We start from the raw sequence: 19659 nt of genomic DNA, 5'->3' as shown, positions 1-19659 counted from the left end.
AAACAGAAATATTTTTATTTGGCAGGAATGGGAGGGAAGATGATGATCCTTGCCCTATTCTTTCTCTTCCAAGGCATCTGCTTATAGATGCTCCTGACCTCACAGATCTGTGCTGACAATTCTGAGCTGATCCATGCAGTTAAGAGGAGAAACACTTGGTCTCTCCAACCCATACAGAAGCAGTAATCAGAATTTTCAAAAGATTATTTTTAGGATCAACCTAAATCAATGGATGGACTACCAAGTTCCATCAAGCTAAACCAACTAGAAATAAAACTACACTTCAGGTAAAATTGCACATTCAGTTTGAGTGATGTGACAAATCCTACTGCCCAAAGTCCACCCCCTGGTCCTTAAGGACATGGTTTAGTAGTTAGGTTATGGTGCTGGTCAAAGGTTGGACTTGGATGATCTTGGAGGTCTCTTCCAACCTCAAAATTCTGTGTCATTCAGTCTCTGAACCCAGATTGTTCATTTAGCTAAATGAGCAAGGGAAAAGATGCCAACAAAATGTAAAAACTTCAAGACCAACTATGAAGCAAACCATAGAAGAGAAGGATTTGCCTTCAGTGTAACAAAGATTAATGCTGAAATCATAGCTCCACGGTACATATTAATTACCGGAAAATAAGGAAAAAAATTATTTCTTCTGTAGCACAGTAATTTGTGGGCAACAATTATTTATGTAATCAGTATCAAGGGACTGTAATCAACCTCTGAGAAAACTGAGACAAACTGTGACCAGATGAAATAATGCTTCACATAATTTGTGCATTGACCGTATTATGCAACAGTGCATGCACTGTTATGTACAAACACATGCATACCAACACCCTGGAAGAATTCTACACAATTGAATCCAAAAGAAGATCTAATCACCTGTGAAGACACATATAATCATATAACCTACTGTTTAGGAATTAAAACTGTAAGTAGTAGAGTGTAGGAGGCATTAAGATGCACAGTAAAATGAACATTAAATAATCCTTCGTTTCAGTGTCTTTTTTTATTCATATCAATGCTGCAGCCTCACTGGGATTTCAATGCTAGGCTATAAAAATCTTGTTAGCAAGTCTACCTGTCCCATGCAACTTTAATATAGGTGGAAAAATAATAATAATAATAGTCGTATTATCTTTCTCTAAATTCACACAATTTAAGTACTGGAAAACTCATAAAGGAGTTTGCATTGCATTGTGTTGTTTAATTGATAAAAATAAAATTAAGTAATGAACAAAGAGGGCCAAGACAGTCAGGGGCCTACTTGCACTTGCCCCATGAGAAAAGGCTGAAGCATCAGGGCTTGTCCTGACTACAGAAGAGATTATTTCAGGGAGACCCAACAGCAACCTTCTAGAAGAAACACAGGGAGAAGATAGAACCAGGCTCTTCACAGTGGTGCATAATGGGAGGGCAAGAAACAGCAGAAATAAGTTTAAAAAAAGGGAGGTAAAAGATATAAGGGAAAAAAATTCAGTATATGAACAGTCAAGCAGCAGAGCTGAGAGCCTGTGTAGCCTTCTAAGATGTCTTCAAGACCTGGAAAAAGCCCTGGGCAACTTGGTCTCACCTCAGAGCTGACCTTCCTTTGAGCAGAAGGTTGCACTAGAAAACTCCTGAAGTTCCTTCTAACCCAAATTACCCTATGATCCTAAGGTAATGGGGAAACATTTATTCATGTTCCATAAAATTAGCAGTAAAAACAATTTCAAAGACAAGAAAACATTATGCCATACTTATTATGCCATTAAACTGGGGAAATGGGAGGCAGAAAATGAGATCATGAAACGCAGCTAAATATTAAGTGTTTCTGTGAGTATCACAGTCCTACAGCTGATGTACTTGGTAACAATTTTATGCAAGGGACATGGAAACTACACATTCCAGCCTTCCAACAAAAGACCAAGAGCTGACTGACTGAAAGAAACACCCAAGTAACAGGAGAAAAAGTGAACTCCTTTATATCTGTCTGTCCTACTTTTATGTATAGAACTTAAGTGATAGATGTGGTGAAAAGTGCTCAACACAATCCCTAACTCAAACTCTGTACACCTATGGCAAATGAAACAGAGCACTAAAACATTTCAGGTTTTACTGAAAGATGCTATGGTGAAATATAGAGTAGGCAGTGCCAGGCAGGTTTGACATAATGATCTTGAAGGTCTCTTCCAACTAAAATAACTCTATGATTCTGTATTATGTTTTGTCAGAATAAATTCACAGCTGTAAGTAATCAGCTTTCTGAAGAAAGAGAGTTGCTGAAATACCCCAGTGCAAAGCTCTCAACAGCTGTTTTTTTAAAAAGTTGGGTATATATAATCACACTGATGGAAAAAAAAATATATATATATATATAGGGCACAATGTGCTTTTAGCTAAAACATTTACTTTCACTCTTCTCCTAATTTTGAATCACAAATTGAAAACCTTGTGAATTCTCACGTTTTCACTGTAAAAGAAAAAAAACTATCTCAGAGCTCTGAACACCAGTAAGTACCCCACTAAGAGGGCAAAGCAGTACTAAGAAAAATCAACAGGTGGCAGCATAGCAATGCTTCAAAAGATTCTATTTTTCTAGTTCTGTTTTCATACCAGCTTCCTTTTGTTGTTCCAGTTTTGTATGATGCTCAGATTTGCAAAGCAGACATTTAGGCCTTAAAATTAAGCCTTAGGTATTAGAGCTGAAGCAAAATACAATTAAGATAGATGGTGTACTCCTTCAAAAGTATCTAAAAAATCTTTACAAAGGGGAAGATCCAATATGACCAAAATATGAAATAATGTAAAATTATTGCTTTTAAAAATAAGAAACAGTGATAAGACAACAGCACTTGGCAGAAAAACAATGGTATCTTAACCTTCTTGGCCTTACTCTTACTTAGACTGCAGCTGTTCATGGTACCCCAAATGACCTTACCCCTTTTTATCACCCGCTGGTTGTCTTGAGCCTTGTAACACTAAAAGCCTCTACTTGGAAAAACAAAGGTCTTTTTACAACAAACAATGAAAAGGATTAGAAGGGTCAAGCCTAACCTTACTACAGACTGAAGAACTACTAGTGAACTTGCTACGGAATTTAAGAAATTTCTCTTAAATTATCACATTTCTGCCCATTATGGTTACAGGGCAAAAACCTTCAGTCAAGTTTGTCAGACTCTTGAGAGCAAGATGTGCAAGGATCTGGCCCTTTTCTTCAAGGAACACCAGTAACAGTTTGCATGCAAACCATCACAATACATGAGACAAAACTAAGGAGAGGCTGTCTGAAAAATAGTGGTTTCTGAAGCAGAAGTGGCTCTTGTCAACACTAAGGGTTCTCAGTGCTCTCTAGGAAAGATGAAGATCTGAGAGAAGTAATCAGCAGGAGTGGGTAAACTAAACTCTGCTTCTGTTGAAGGAAGCTGCACTGATTACACTGAATGGAAAAAATCAAAGCAGAGCTTTTGAAATAGAGCATGAATGGAACTGGAAACTATTTCAGGCTCTAAAACTAGACAGTAAATTATTTTGTTTAAGGGAAATAGACTGAACCTGATAAACAACCCTGTCTTGACATAATTGTGAAGGAAGACACTGTAAGAATGCAAATAAGTTACAGCAGGTAAGCAACGAATATCAGAGAATCACCAAATAGCTGAAGCTGGATGGCACCTCTGGAGACTGGCCAGTGCCCTGCTCAGGGCATGAACAAGTAGAACAGGCTACTTGGGACTCTGTCCAGGCAGGTTTTCAGCATCTCCAAGGATGGAGGCTCCTACCTGGAAAACCTATTCCAGTATTTGATAATCCTCACTGTAAACCAGAATCTTATATTTAACTGGAATTGCCTGTGCTTCAGCTTGTGCCCACTGCCTCCTGTTCTCTCAGGGGGAATCACTAAAAAGGGTATGGATCAGTTTTCTTTATACTCCCCCACCAGGTATTTATATTTCTTGGTAAAATTTCCGTAGAGCCTTCTCTTGTCCAGGCTGAACAGTCCCAGTTCTTGGTCTCTTCACGCAGGTCAGATGTTGCAATCTCTTGATCATCTTTGTGGCCTCTCACTAGGACTGCTCCATTATGTTCCTGTTCCTCTTGTACTGGGGAGCCCAGAAATGAACCCAGCACTTCAGAGGTGTCCTGCAGGGCTGATTGGAGGGGAAGGATCAAATCTCTCAGCCTGCTGGCAATACTCAGCGTGGCCCAGGAGGCTACTGGCTGCCTTGGCCAGCAGGTCACATTGCTGGCTCATGTTCAGCTTTTTATCCACCAGGACCCAAGGTGCTTCTCTAGCAAGCTGCTTTCTAGTTTGTGGCCTGATCCCCCTGCTCCACTGTGTCCTAGACCTGGGGTTATTCTTCATCAGATGCAGGCCTTTGCATTTCCTTTGACCGAACTTCTTGAGGTTCCTGGCTGCCCATTTCTCCAGTCTGTCAAGGTCCATTGGAATGCCAGCCCATCCATCCGGCCTATCTGTCCCTACTTCCAGTTTTGTGTCCTCTCTAATGCTGCTGAGGTTGCATCATGTTCCATCATCCAGCTCAAAGCCTAGAGCACCCAATATTCCCAAGCAAACTTCCCTAGTCTGACATACATGTATTATTTGTATGGCCCATCCCCTCGTTGCTTCCAAGATGAGACAAAATCAAGTGTGTTCAGAGCACTTTACATTAATTAATTTACATTAATTATTTTTACATTACACTTCCAGCCAGAAGAAACCCATGTGATTCTGATAACAGTAGGAGATGAAAATGACAAATTAGTCCAGTGAAATGCATGTGTAACTGGAAAAAAGGTAGAAGTTAGGTTGTAGTTGGAAGATAGTAGAACTTGCAGTCCATGAGACCTTAGTATGTTACGAAGATGTCATACTTTTACATCATACTTTCACTAAAAAGCACTTTCATGGATTTCTTAGATAATATTAAGGTCTGAACAACCCTTTGAGAGATACAGTAGGTGGAACTGAAAGATACTTTACACTTCCTTGCTAAGAATGCTGCCAAATAATGCATTTGAAAATAACACACCATGAAGGGCATACTAGAGGTACCATGCCAAACTCAAAGCTGCACTGCTCAATAAATGCCTGATTTCCTCACACAAAGCACTGTCTTGTGAATCAGCAAAATGTAATGTATTAATTTACAGTACAGTTTATCAGAACTTAACTGAAGATGACTCTCTAGATACAACTGAGAAGGAACGAAGTCAAAGCTGACATGATTTAGAATGCAGACCTCAGAATCAAATCCAGTTAAGATTTCTATAGACAATAATCCATGCTTACAATTTTCACCAAAAAGGTTACTTGTAAACCTACTAAGCAATTACATTTATCCTTGTTTTTAATCAGCCTAGCCTTACAAACAGTGTAGCATAATTAGAAAATATTTCACTGTGTGCTATGAAAATCCTTTTAACTTAAAAGACAATTCTGGTTCACACACTAGACAGAGAAAAAAATTATTTACAATAACATAATGATGCAATTCAATAATCAAGAGAGGTTACATATAACATTTTTATTTAGGACACTGCAAATTGTGTGTCTCTCCCCCTTCCAATTTAGCCATCTTCCATGCAGCATGCTAAAAAAAAATTTGAATTACTTCCTGAACTGTTCAACTTCTAAGTATCCTCATTGAAAATATTTTTAGAAAATAGTTGAATTTTATGGATGTCTTATATAAGTTGTGTGAAACAACCATGAAATAACCCCATATAGCACTACAGGCTGAGGCTGACTGGCTATAAAGCAGCTTTGAGTGAAAGGACCCAGTGCTCCTTCCCTGTGAAAATCTGGAAGTGCCAACAGTGCATCCTGGTGGGAGAGGTGCCTGACTGCAAGCGGGGCTGCATTAGCAACAGCAGCCAGAGGCAAAGGGAATTGAGTCTTTCCCTCTGTTTGGCACTTGTGAGGCTGCTGCTGAAGCACTGTCCTGTTTAGGGCTCCTCAGAGTTAAGAACAAGTAGAGGAGGGCCACCAACATGGCCAGGGAGCTGGAGAACAACATGCAATGTAAAGTTGAGAGCTGTATGTATTTGTTCAACATAAAGAACACAGGATCACAAGGAGAACTTGTGGCTTTCTGCAGTTACCTAATTAGAGGCTACAGAGAAGAGGAGCCAGACTCTTCTCAGAAGTGCACAAAAAGGAGACAGGACCCATGATCATTCTGGGGTCTCTTCTAATTCAAATTATTCTCTGATATAAAATGAAGGGATAGAAAATCTGCACAGACGATGAAATTAAAATTGAACAAATTTCAACAACTTTATAAACTTGGCTTACAAATGTGTCTGAAGCTACTGAGCTGGTAAATAGGGAATTCAATATTAATATTGTTATAATAACCATAATAACTATTATTGTTGTTATTATTATACTTATTGTTATTATTGTCATTTCACCCAAAGAAATCACAAACATAAATTGTGATGGCAAAGGAGGACATTAACTGCAATATGGTTGGTTAAGATCCAGTATCTTTAAACTCAAGGAGAAAAAAATGGGAATGGAAACAAATTCACTTACAGCCTTTTGACATAAGACTGCTTTGATGACAAAACACAAAACTAAGCAAGACCAAAATAAACTACTGGTTCTTTCTAGTAATTAATTAATTTTTATTAATTATATTAGTTAAGCTGCTAGCACTGCGGTTTCTATTTAATAATGAAGTTTTTTGTCCTTGTAAGAGTAATGCTAGGTATGAGTATTTCTCTTTTAAGCATAGCAAAGAAACAAGCTATTGCATTCCTGTAAAATATCTTATCCATTAAATAGCATCCATTCAAAGGGGAAAGGTCAAATGACAGAATGTTCAAAGGTTCCCTGCATGTCAATCTATGTACTAAAATACATGATAATGAGGTAAAAATAAAGGCCCAGTAATTCACTGGTCATTTAGTTTTTGACACTTCTGCACTACAACCTGCCCTCAAGCACACCTTAAAGTGTTTTTCATGACATGCATGCATAGTAATCATTACAAAAAGCAAAGAATACCACTTTAGAGTTTGCCTATGTAGAATGCTGGTTAAATCCCTTTCTGACATCGACCACTGTGCAAAAACTGGGGAAACAATAAATGCAGTTATGTAAATCAACCAATACCAATATACATGTATCATTTCTTCCCTTTTAATCCTATCCTGCTGCTTAATGGAGTCTCCTAGTATCAGTTTCTACACATGACAAAATATAACAAGATAGTAGTTTCCAAGTAATAAGGAAAGCTCATTTTATTCTAAGGTACGTACCTGAATTGCTGAGTTCATGAAACATGTATTCCCCAAGTTACTCAGGCCACACAGGCCTGGCTGCTCATTGTGTCTTCCTGGCTCTGAATAATCATAATTCTTATAAGCAGTATATGATGGGAGACAATAGTTTGAATTTTTCACACTGTAAAAAAACAAAACACCTTTCACAATGTAAACATGTACTCTATAGTACTTTAATGCATTCAAGTACTTTACAAACTTAAATATTTAAAAAATCTTAAAGTAACTTCTGTGAACAAGAAAGGATTTTAAAGAATACTTAAATTCTCTAAAAATATTAATTTCAATTTAAAAGTCACCTCTGCAAACAACCAAAATCTAATGTACTGCAATAACTGTAATTATTATATCCCTACCCCTTTTTGATAGGAGCAGCTTCACAGCTTACTCCATTCTTCATTGCTCCATCAAATTTAATACACTCAGACTTTAGACACCACCAGCAGCAATCAATCATTTATGTCCCTTTTGCATCCTGCTACTGCAAGAGAGTGAGGTCGGTGGGAACAGGAATGCAGAGTTACAGGTGAAAGCTGAGATTTCCAAGGCCACTGTGGCATAGCTGCCTCACTGCATCAGACAGTCTATTTATAGCTTCCCTGCTAGGACAGCACAATCCACAGCATGCAAATGCAGGGAAGCCTGGAGAGGTAAAAGAATGCGCAAAATGCCTCGGAACAACTTCCTGATAAATCTCCAAGATGCGTCTGCTGTTTGGAGAAACTGGAGAAGACTGCAATAGGTAAAACAGTAAGATTTAAGGCAGTTCGTTTCCAGATGAAATCATGCAAATACTATATATAGAATAAACCTCAAAAGAGTAAAGTAAGCATATCCGAGAGCATGAGAAAGGCAAATAGGTTTTGTAAGAGGATGCTCTGTAATATTACAGATGTTACAAAAAACAGCCGATCAGAAAGGTTAAATTCTTTCTTAAACTATTTCAGGCACTGATTCTAATGACATCTGTGTAATAGTAGCTTTGGCTAAAGGTCAAGTGTATTTCTGCAGTCACTAAAGCATTATTCACATTAGAAGCAACTTGAAAGTGGTTTTCTAAAAATCACATGGAAAAATATGCAGTTCAAATAATAAATCCTGATAAATAATTGAAATTTATAAAAGTCTGACAATGCAAGTACCCAGAGGTACACTCCAGCCATTCCTGAGCAGTCTCACATCCTTTACATCCAAATGAATTCTACCTGTCCCCTCACTGCACACTCACTCTTTAAGAAAAACAGTTGCTTTGTTTTGATAACAATTTACTGAAAACTTCAAGCAGAAAGGGGAGAAAATTTCTCGCTAGAAACTGATGCTCTCAATAGCTGTCCCTCCTATTATTCCTTCCCTTTATCATACACATGCATTTTCTCTGCTCTCTGGCTTTTCCCCCAAACTAGCTAAGGGGCAGTGTGTTTACTGGTTATTCTCCAATAAAAAATCCCTGTAAACTTAATCATGCTCTTTCAGTTTCACCCTAACTTAAATACTTCACCTTGGTCTACACAAGCTACTTTTTGTACTTCAGGGCCCACACAACCTTCAAACTTGCTTCTGTGGTTAACCCTCTGTTACCATTAGTCCCTGGTTCACTCATTCATGAGAGATGCCCAAGGAAAATTACCTTCCACCTCCCTTTGCAGCTGCAGGCCAGCTACTGCAATCAACCTCACTTCCCTTAAGCTGGTAAACCTTAATTTCCCCAGGAAGAAAAAAGCAGAAGCTTGCCACTGGTGCTAATGCAACCTCCACAATACAACCAGCCTCTCAACCCAGCTCAACAGTGCACAAGCAGCAACCAAAATCACAGAATGCATTGGATCAGACTTAATGATCACCTAGTGCACATGTACAGGGTACACAATAAGCTTCTACTTTCAGCCCTGCTTGCTTCCTACTGCTTTCCTCACCTGACTCAAAGATTACACTTTGTACATAACAACAAAAATCTCTTTTGGAAAGTTTGAAGATGTAGGGGTAATAAACAGACCTTATATGATTTTCCTGGGGATTTTCACTCCCCTGTTTTTCCTTCCCTGCAGCTTTCCCCCTTTCATGACCTGCCCTCTTAGGAGGGACACTAGAAAGCTAAGAAATGAAATTGGTGGCTTTTGGCTTTAGTGCATTAATGTGAACGATCTCCTCAAATTAGCTGACTAACATCATGACTTAATTCAAGGAAACTGTAATGCACATAGAACCCCAGTGCTGGTTTGCTCTGAGGGACAAACTGTCAAGTCTACTTTTCAAAAGGGAAAGCCATTTCTGAGCTCTTCCATCTTCTGTACTGGCTCACAGAAATACATTTGAGAGGTTTAGGGAATAAGGTTGCCATACTATTTCCATGAGTCAGGTCTATTAATGCATTTTTCTTGCATATTTCTGTAATATGTTATCAAAATGTACCCATTAAAATACAGGGCTTGCTATGTCTCTTTGTATCTTTGCCAGTCTGTAAACTTATTTTTTTCTAGATGAATTCTTTTTCTTTAAATTACTATGCTTTTGAGACTGGACAAAACACCATAGTACTATTAACAGTCAGTAGTAAATGGATAACAATGGTGAGCAAAGGTCCAAGGCAAGTCTACATGAGCTTCAAACAGAAATGCCCTAGAAAAAGTAACTTGTGATAACATGTCCTGAGTCTCCATCTGTTTTTCCTGCAAAAAAGTTGCCTTTAATGATGGAACAATGTATGGAAAAGCAGAAGAATAGTATTAGAATGGGACAGTCAAGTACGGAAAATACAGGAAAAAACCACTTCTGGGTCTTAGAAGAAATTGCTGCTCAAAAAATAAGGCAAGACTAGAAAAAATGAAACCAGACCATTGAACAGCTAGACAGAGTTCCTCAAGTAGTGAAAATGGTAAAGGGAGGTTTCTGAATGAGATGTTACTAACTTTCAATCTAAAATTTTGAGTTGCATGTGCCATATTTGAAATGACTTACATGTACTGTCTGTATCCTGCCTTTAAATCTTGAAGGAGCTTTCAGATGATAATGAACCCAGAGCACTCATTCTGTAGTAGGACTTCTGGGAAGCGTGGATTTGGAACAGAGAGGTTTGGAAAAGCACCACTAGCATTGAAAAGGACACAATTTAACAGTGGAGTACCGTATACCCAAAAAAAATGCTGCAAAACGAATTTTGAGTTGAAAAATGAACCCAGAATATTTTGTTTGGAACACTTACTGAGCTCTGTAATATTTCAACCACTTTAATGGACTGTCAATGTGTTTTTGTGACCAGCCACTTTAACAAACCCATAATAGGTTTCCATCAATTTTTAGAGATGCTTAAGGCAGCAGGAGAGGCCCATGTCACTACACTAAGACTATTGTCTTTGTTACTGCTCGTGATCATTGTCTGAAGAGCAAAAGATAACATTATAATCTATTTTAAAAAAAAAAATCTCCCTTGTATATATCTGCCTATGTGTCAGGTACAACATGAAGAAATTGCTTCTACAGGTGATGCAATCAAGGTCTCTGTTTCTTGAAATAAATATATTGGAATGTACCAACCCTGCAAAAGAAGCTGTCAGCTGTCTGTCTTCTGACAAGCTGACACTACTGAATGATGAAGCAAGTCATTTTAGTAGCCTGAAACAATGGCTGCAAATGAAGAAAGCAAAACAACTTTTCACTTAATATCCAAACCAAAATCCCTGCTCAACTGTTTTTAGTCCTCTACCCACATAATTTAAAAAAATACCATGTGACATGAAATGCATTGCTTTATAACAGCAATAAGCAGACATTACAGTAAGACCAAAATGATGAGTGTCTCTGCCTGCTCTTCTGAATCCACTAACTCATATTATGCTAAACCTCCTATGTTATTCTTTCAATATGATCACCTGTAAAGGCAAAGAACATCAATAAGCAATTATTTAGACTCCTCCATTCCACTGAATGCAAACTCATATCTAGAGAAATGCGAGCTTTGGATCTGATAAAATTTGCATAAGCTATTTTTATTATCTAATGTATGACTAGCTTAACATACAATTAGGTATCTACTAATTTGAGACTTACTATTACACAGAATACATCCTAGACTAAGACAAGTATAACAGAAATGTGTACCATATACAGAAAAAGGTTTTAACATAACTTGTACTCTATAGCTGCACTTAAGTAATCGCAAAACCAGGCTTGCAATGAGCAGCATTTATGACTACAGGCACCTGTTTGCTTTTTCTGCCTTAAAAATCAGCTGTCAGCTAAAATGATCTTAAAAACAAGTGTTGGTATTTATTTTAGAGTCACAGTGTCTTGTGTCCACATGCAGGTGCTACAAATGTAGAATTTTACTGTTATACTAAAGATATTGTGCAATATAAGAGACAACAAGGCAGAAACATGAAAATAATTTCAGGCTAGGTAATATTAAGTAGTTAGGAAACTAATGAAAAGAAGATAGCATTAATTAATGGAAAAGAAGTGCTTTCTGAGACAGATATCTGAGAGAAGAATATAGGAAGAAACTGATCTTAACCCAGAATAATAAATAAAATATAGCTTTCCATTTACTTTCTGAAGCCAAAAAATCCCTAAAGTATATACTGTGGCATTAAAGTACATAGCTTATTAATGCATATGACTTCTCCTTCACTAAACCAGTTCATATTGAATATATATTCTGACAGAAGTCCTGCTAAAAATTCTCCTGTATTATATTTTATAATTTTAAATTTGTGATTTTAAAAATATTTATTTTAAACTCACTACAATAGGATTACTGCATCGTAAGGAAAATCATATACTTCTGCACTGAATGTCTGCCTTGCATAGCATTCAGATACAGTGTTTTGAGTTACAATAGAAAAACGCTTTCTATTTCACAACACTAATGAGAACATGTACCTAATATCTAACAAAAGTTTAACTTACAGTTAAAGCACTTCAAAGGACCAATTCTTTATCAAATCTGATTTTTATATTACTTCCTTTTAGACATGTATTTCTGTCGAAAATCCTTAAATTAAAATAACCTCATCCCCCAATTTTATCTTGTCTTATTTTGGCTCCAAAATAAACTAAGAAATAAAAATAAAATCAGCTAAAGTAAGTGAAGAAGCTATCTTTAAAAGATGCAAGAGCTAGCAACAGATGTCATTAAGTGCTTCCTAAAAATAACTTCAGCATCACTAGGGAGAAGCTAACACTAAAAAAAGGAAAAAAATATGGAAGACGAAAAAAAAAAAAGCCTTGCTGACTGGATTTAGAACAGTAGCACCCTAAGAAAAGGTAACTGATAAGCTTTGGTTTTAGTGTTACTACTTCCTTTTGCATAAGCAATGGGGGAAGATTAGTTCTCAGCTGAAGGAGGCTCAGATCTGGTCAAGTCTTTTTCACACAATCATTGTTACAATATACTTCTTATTTACTATACATTCACACACAGGGTACAATAGACTGCAGTTAAATACATGGATTTCAACTGTTTAACAGTAAGTAAGAGCTGGGGCTACTCAATTGGTAGAAGCACAAGTGACACTTCACCCCTTAGGAAAAATTACTTCTGATAAATGCAGTATTTAACTGGAAGATGTTGTATAAGGTTTAATATTTATGTCACCTTTTTAATATTTAACATCTTCATGTTTGATCACAAAATACATGTTTGGAAAAATATTTTAAATTTGAATGAATTGTAAGAATAAGCCTCTTCAGCTTCCCCCAGCTTGCATTAATGATGAGTGGCCTCTTGTTTCAAGCATTTGAAAGATGCTCCATTATCTGTTAAAGTGAAATAATTCCATGTTTTTCTATATTCACCAACTTTTTTACAGTTGTGTACAACAAGAAGAGATTACAAACAAAGTTGGCCACTGGAATATGAAAGGGCTTCTTCTGAAGTTTTATCCCATTCCTTCTTAAACTTCTGGTTAGGAATATAAAGGAGAAAACCTTGAAAGTGAGAAGCCTCTTTTACTAAGCCTCTGGCTTACTGTAATATTCAAGTACACCTACCAGACTGATCTAAAATTTTCTAGCACAAGTTACTGATAATTAATCAATGTCTATAATCCCTGTGGACACCATTACTGCTAAAACAATTCAGCTACAGTGGTCTCAGATCAACGTGTGGTACCACATATGCTGCTAGAATACCCTAGCATCACTAAATAGGAGAAAACTTGAACACCACAAATGTAAGTAGTTTATATGTCTTTTTGTTGTCCATCTAAATTCAGGCAGGATAATAACAACAATGAATATTTAGCATGGTAAACTCTAAATGAAGTGATGTATTTTCTTACAATGCTCAATAATCTTTTTAGTGCCTGTTCTACTGAGGACTGGGAGTTACCAAACATCTTTACCTGTGTTTCAGTTGCTGTTATCATGCTTTACAATACCTACACTATGAAACAGTAACCAGTAACAAGTCACAATCCAAATACTGAAAAACAAATCAAAATCCTTAAGCTAGGAGTTTCAAGTGTCAAAATTTGCTTATGCCACACCAGGGCAATAAAATTAAATAATGTTTTAAGATATATTGCTTACTTTCTGTTGTTCATGTTGTTATAATTATTTGATAGAGATGGAGAGATCTTTGGTAAAGTTGAAAAATTTGATGCACCTGGGGACCTTTAAAAATATGAAAATGAAAAATTAGATAAAAATGCTGAGATATTAAAAACTATGAAAGAGCTAATGAATGAACAACGTATATCAACGAACATGGAAAATAAATATTCATTTAAAAGTGGGCAAAGTATTAAAAATACCCAGGTCATGCAGTCCTCAGAATCATCTTTAAAAACTTGAAATGCTTCATGATGCTTTTCATATAATTTTGAAGAAACAGAGCTATTGCAAACAAAAAGCAAACAGACACACATACAAAAAAATAAATCACAGTCCACTGTGCTACAAATTTTTCAGATTTCAGGACTGCAGATATTTTGATGCTCTAAAAACTACAATGTAGTTTCTAACATGGATATTTTATGAATTTTTCATTTAACCATAAATGGATGTTGAGATGATACACAAAAATTACTCAGATGCATACTTCAAGGTTAGTTTAATAGCAGCATGAAAATATTTAATTAAACTGTCATATTAACACTATTTCTAAAAATCCAAGACATTACACAAAGTAGCAATTAATCTTTAAAACCCTTTTAAGTTTTGTTTTGTTTTGTTTTTTTCCCAAAAGTAATAGAATTATCACTCAACCCTGCTGTTCAGGATATATTTTTAAGTATAAGAATACTAATAACTTTAATCACAAAGACCCTGTGATGTAACAAATACAATGATCAAATCTACTGTAGAGTATTTTCCTTTTTCTGATCATATCTTACAGATAGCCATGGAAAAGGCTCTGAATACTCAAAGGCATTTAGGCACCGTGTTTTTGTGGGCTCTGTGGAACTTCAACTAACTTGCAAAAACCTCCAGCTGTCACTGGAAAACTTTGAAATATCATATACAATTGTATATGAAATATCATATACAATATTAAGAGAAGAAATTCTGCATGCTCAGGATTTTTAAGCACCTTTCAAGAACTCAGCTCTGAAAGGAGATTAAACATTTTTACACAGTGAGTCTTCCCAAGTATATTTTCCCATTTATTTTCATTTTTTAATTAATAAACCTTTTGCAAAGGAAAAGATACATCACCATGTGAATAAAATGTTACTTAAATTTTAAAGCATTTTGAGCATCACTCTTAAAGCTTTCCTGCAGATTTTCTTTACCAATCTAAATCCTTATCTTTGAAGATCTTCAAAGAAGTAAAATACACAGACTGTGTCAACAAGGTATAAAATCGAAGTCAGTTTAACCCTACCCAAATTCAAGACAAAAATTAAGTTACACACATTTGGATATAATTTAGAAGAATCTATTTGATCTGATTAATTCTGAATCAAAACTGAACTTTTCAAAACAATTTTGAATCACAATCATAGAATGGTTTTGGCTGGAAAAGACCTTCAATATCATCTTGTTCCAACACCCTGTAGTGGGCACGGCACCTCCCACTACACCAGGCTGCTTTAGGTCCCATCCGACCTGGCCTTGAATATTTCCAGGTATGGGACATCTGCAACTTCCCAGGGCAACCCATTCCAGTGAAGCTTTTATATAATTCAAGCTTTTATTTAATTTAAACTAAATTAAAATGCAATACATATTTAAAGTTAAAAACCCAATGTATAATTGTTGCCTAAAAACCAAAAAGAAACCAGAACAAGCTACATAAAGAAAGGTCCAGTTTCCACAAAAAAACCTAAAAGAAGTTAATTTGTTTCTTAGAGGACTATCTGTAGGTTTTACTCTTGGACAGCATTTATATTGTGGCAGATGCAAACTTTTGGCAGAGATAAAGAAGCTATGTGTTTCATCCTAGGTGACTGTGTAATTCAGGTGCAGGGCCATTTTGGAACATTAAAACCAACACTAGACTGTGAGGAGAGAGAACTGAAAAGGGAAAAGGAGCAGATGCATGTGCTAAGTGAGATCACGCTGGCACAAGCATAAAAGTCGCCCAGCATTTCCCAAATCTGAAAGTTAATCGCAGGTGCAAACCCCTGAGGATTAGGATGGGAACACTTAGAAGATTCTGATGAAAACAGTTCTGAGAAAATAGTGGGACCCCCTGAAACTCCATCTGTGCCACCCCCTGATTGGGACCTAAGCTCAGTGAACTCAAGTTATGTTTCTGCACAAGCTGGGTGAGACTGAAACCAAGTATTTGTGGAGAATCTCTTTCATGGGGAGGGGTGTTGGATACTGCTGAGTGATGATGAGAGCAGTGTTCTGGGATCCCAGAGTGTTTCTGAGTGATGGGCTGGCAGGTGACCTGTTGATAATATCCCAAGTGGCTTACTGGTCTGGAGGATTGGACCTCACAAAGTGGGGGGAGCCTTTTACTACCTGGGTAAAAGGGCTGTGGGAGATGGCAAAAGGCTTCATGTATCCTGGCCATGTAAGAAAGAGGGCAGCACTGGGTGCTGACTGCCACACCAGTGGATCCCCACCAACTCAGGGTGCTCAGTAGAGGGCTACCAGGTTCTCTGTATACATCCAGGCTCTCAGAGAAAGGATTCAGAGGGCTACAGAACATAACGGCCAAACCCCTGAGAATCCTCCAGTGCATGTGATGCCTCAGGCAGAGATGCTACCCAGTGCAGTCAGTCACAGGCAAGGGGCAGGGTGGGCAGAGCCAGGCTGTGGCACAGATGAGATCCAAAAGGTTCGAGAAGTCAGGCCCAAACCTCAGGCTGATCGGCCTTTCCTAGGAGTCTGAATGCCTGGATTGAACCCCCAGTTCCAGAAGGAATGACTTCAGGTGAAAGGCTCTAATGCTGTGGGTACCCCCGGGCAGTGCTGCATGGGCAACCCATTGACTGTGTCCACACACTGGTGGGAGTGGTGGAGGGGCAGGGAGGCTGCCTCAGTCAGTCAGTCAGGAGGGTCATGGCACAACTCCTGCCAGGAGCCAGATGTGCTGTGGCTCAGACTAATTTAAAACTGCTCATGTGAGCTGGAATCCCCTGTTGATATGGAATGGATTTGCTCAGCAAGATGGAAAAGGAAATACATTTGGATATATCAGCAGGCAGGCAGTGCCATTTGCCCAATAGCAGTGTGTAGACTTTTAGGAGCTGTGAGCCAAAAGAAACTCTTGTATGGAGCCTGCACCTTGTTCCTGCACTACTGCAATCTGAAGTAACCCGTGCTTCTTAGACATGCATTTTGGTAGGAACAGGGATGCTGTTGGGACTGACTACAGCCACAGCTGCTTGCACTGCTGCTGGGGACCTAACTGCGAGTGCTGCATGGGTGGGTCAGTGCTCTGCCCACTGCTGAGAGCACCGAGTGACCATGGATCACAATTTATGGGTACAGTGGTTCAGGACTGGGCCCAAGGGGAAGGCATTAAGTGGGTCCTACACCACATTATGATAGAATTGTTTTGGTTGGAAAAGACCTTCATTGAGTCCAACCATTAAGCTAGCACACTACCAAGTCTACCACTAAACTATGTCCCTATGCACTACATCTACACTCTTATTAAAGACATCCAGGGATGCTGACTCGGCCACTGCCCTGGGCAGCCTATTCCAGTGCCTGACAACTATTTCATTGTAGACCTTTCACTAATATCCAACCTAACCTCCCCTGGCACAACTTGAGGATATTTCTTCTTGCCCTACACCACTTGTAATCTGGGAGAAGGAGACTGTTTCCCACCTTGCTACAACCTCCTGTCAGATACCTGTAGAGAGCAATAAGGTCTCTGTAACCATTTAGGAATATCCCAAGACAAAATGAATGATCAACTGTACAGAAAAAAACAATTATGCTTTAAATGCAAGACAAAATACATATCCTTTGAGTGGTATAGTAAATTCAGTATGTAATAATGTTACTGTGGTGTTAAAACACCACAGAAAGATGTCCAAAGAATACAATTACTTGCTTGACAAAAATAACCGATTTTAAACTCCAGTTGTAAAAAACCCAGTAGTCAGTAAATGGCCTTTTTTCTCACATGCATATAGCAGGAAAAACAGATAACTTTGAAAAATAACCTTTTATGATCTATCAAACAAACCCGACAATATTATTATAGTTAAGCATCTTAATGATCCAGCAAAAGACAGATAAAGAAACTTTACTGTAGTCCTATACCAAAACAGACAGTAACTCATATCAGATATTGACTTCCATACACACTTCATTAACCCCCTGGTTATACTGCTCTAAACTTTTAACTCCCAGAATCATCCACAGTTGAGACAAATACAGACATCAGCAAGAACAGCTGCAACCAGAACAACTTTTTTTTTTCCACCCATATTCCATGGGCATCTGATACAGATTGCCTGCATCAGGCTAGAAAAAAATAAAAGCAGACAAGGCTTCTTTGGACAGCTGGAAATCTAACTAACATTCACAGGCCCTACTCCTTATGGGGTCTTTGACCACTGTGATACCTGTTGGCAAGACAACATAGCGGCCACAAGCAAACAGGGAAGGTTCTGGAATGCACTGATGACAACTTCCTGACACAGGTGACTGGGGAGCCAAGAAGCAGAGAGAGATGCTTGGCAGGACCAGATACCTCTGTATCAGAAAGAAATAGTTTAAGATGTGAAGGTCACAATAATTGTGAGATTGCAAAATTCAGGATCCCAGGAAAGAGCAGGGCAGAAAGCAGTAACACATGCCTGGAATTCTGGGGAGCAGACTACAGTCTTTGCAGGGATCTGTTTGGAAGAGTCCTATGGGATACACCCCTGGAGAAAAGGGGGGTCCAAGATAGCTGCTTCATATTCAAAGACCAACTCCTTTAAGCTTAAGAATGGTTCACCATGGCAAGTAGAAAATTGAGCAAAGGCACCAGGATCCTGCATGGATGAATAAGCAACTCCTGACCCAACTGAGACTTGGTAAGAAAGTGACTGAGTGAAAGGAGGGGCAGATAACCCAGGGGGAACATAAGAGATACTGTATAATTATGGAGGAACGAGGTCAGGAAAGCTAAAGCCTACCTGGTGTTAATCTGCCAAAATACAAGTACAAACAGAAAAGCTAGGGAAGGCTAGGGAAAAGGTGGGCCCCTGCTAAATGGGGCAGAGGCCGTGGTGACAAAGGACATGGAAAAGGCTAAGGTACTTAATGCCTCCTTTGTTTCAGTCTTTACAGTAAGACAAGTTTTCAGGAATTCCAAGCCCTGGAACCAAAGTCTAGAGCAAAGCTGAGTCTCCCTCAGTAGAGGAAAATCAGGTTAGGGAGATATGCAAGACCATGGGGCCTGATGGGATGCACCAAATGCCAAGGGAACTGGTTGATGCTACTGTGATAGTATTCTTGCTCATTTTTGAAATGCCTGGACTATTAATAGAGGTTCCTGACACCTGGAAGAAAGCAAATAGCACTCACATTTCCAAGAGGGCGAGAAGATCTGGAAACTACAGGCTAGTCTGCCTCATCTCAATTCCACAGAAGGTGATGGAGCAACTAATCTTGGAAACCACTTCCAGACATAAAGGGCAAGAAGATGACAAGGACAAGTTAGCACAGAGCTATGAAATGGAAATGTTGCTTAATCAGCCTGATAGCCTTCTACAATGAGATTACTAGCTGGCCAGATAACGAGGGGAGCAATGGATGTTGTTTATCTCAACATCAGTAAACCTTTTGACACTGTGTCCTACAGGAGAAACCCTCATAGACAAGCCTGAGTTACAGAAGTGTACAGTGAAAGGCAGTGAAAACCAGCTGAATGGCTAGGCTCAGATAATTCTGACCAGTGGCACAAAACCCAGTTGGAGGTCAGTCACTAGTGGTACATGTCAAGGGTCAATACTAGGTCCAGTGTTCTCTATCATCTTTTATTAATGA

At 38.3% G+C, this 19659-nt stretch overlaps 1 protein-coding gene across 6 annotated transcripts in view; it reads right to left on the bottom strand.

The window, feature by feature from the left end:
• USP15 (ubiquitin specific peptidase 15) overlaps positions 1 to 19659 on the bottom strand; it is a 65559-nt gene that overhangs the window by 11149 nt on the left and 34751 nt on the right. For 2 of the 6 annotated variants that reach the window (XM_030444393.1, XM_030444413.1), the window contains 2 exons: positions 13798 to 13881; positions 7249 to 7393 (listed from right to left, as the gene is read on the bottom strand). In XM_030444393.1, the coding sequence (XP_030300253.1) occupies positions 7249 to 7393; positions 13798 to 13881 (229 nt within the window). Of the gene's footprint in view, positions 1 to 7248; positions 7394 to 12765; positions 13024 to 13797; positions 13882 to 14021; positions 14068 to 19197; positions 19428 to 19659 lie in introns of those variants that run through there. The other 4 variants (XM_030444422.1, XM_030444430.1, XM_030444439.1 and 1 more) reach the window with 4 other exon arrangements.

The sequence above is a fragment of the Calypte anna genome, chromosome 1, assembly GCF_003957555.1.
Source record: "Calypte anna isolate BGI_N300 chromosome 1, bCalAnn1_v1.p, whole genome shotgun sequence".
NCBI lineage: Eukaryota > Metazoa > Chordata > Aves > Apodiformes > Trochilidae > Calypte > Calypte anna.
The sequence above is the reverse complement of the archived record's forward strand: the minus strand, read 5'-3'. Positions and strand labels throughout refer to the sequence as shown.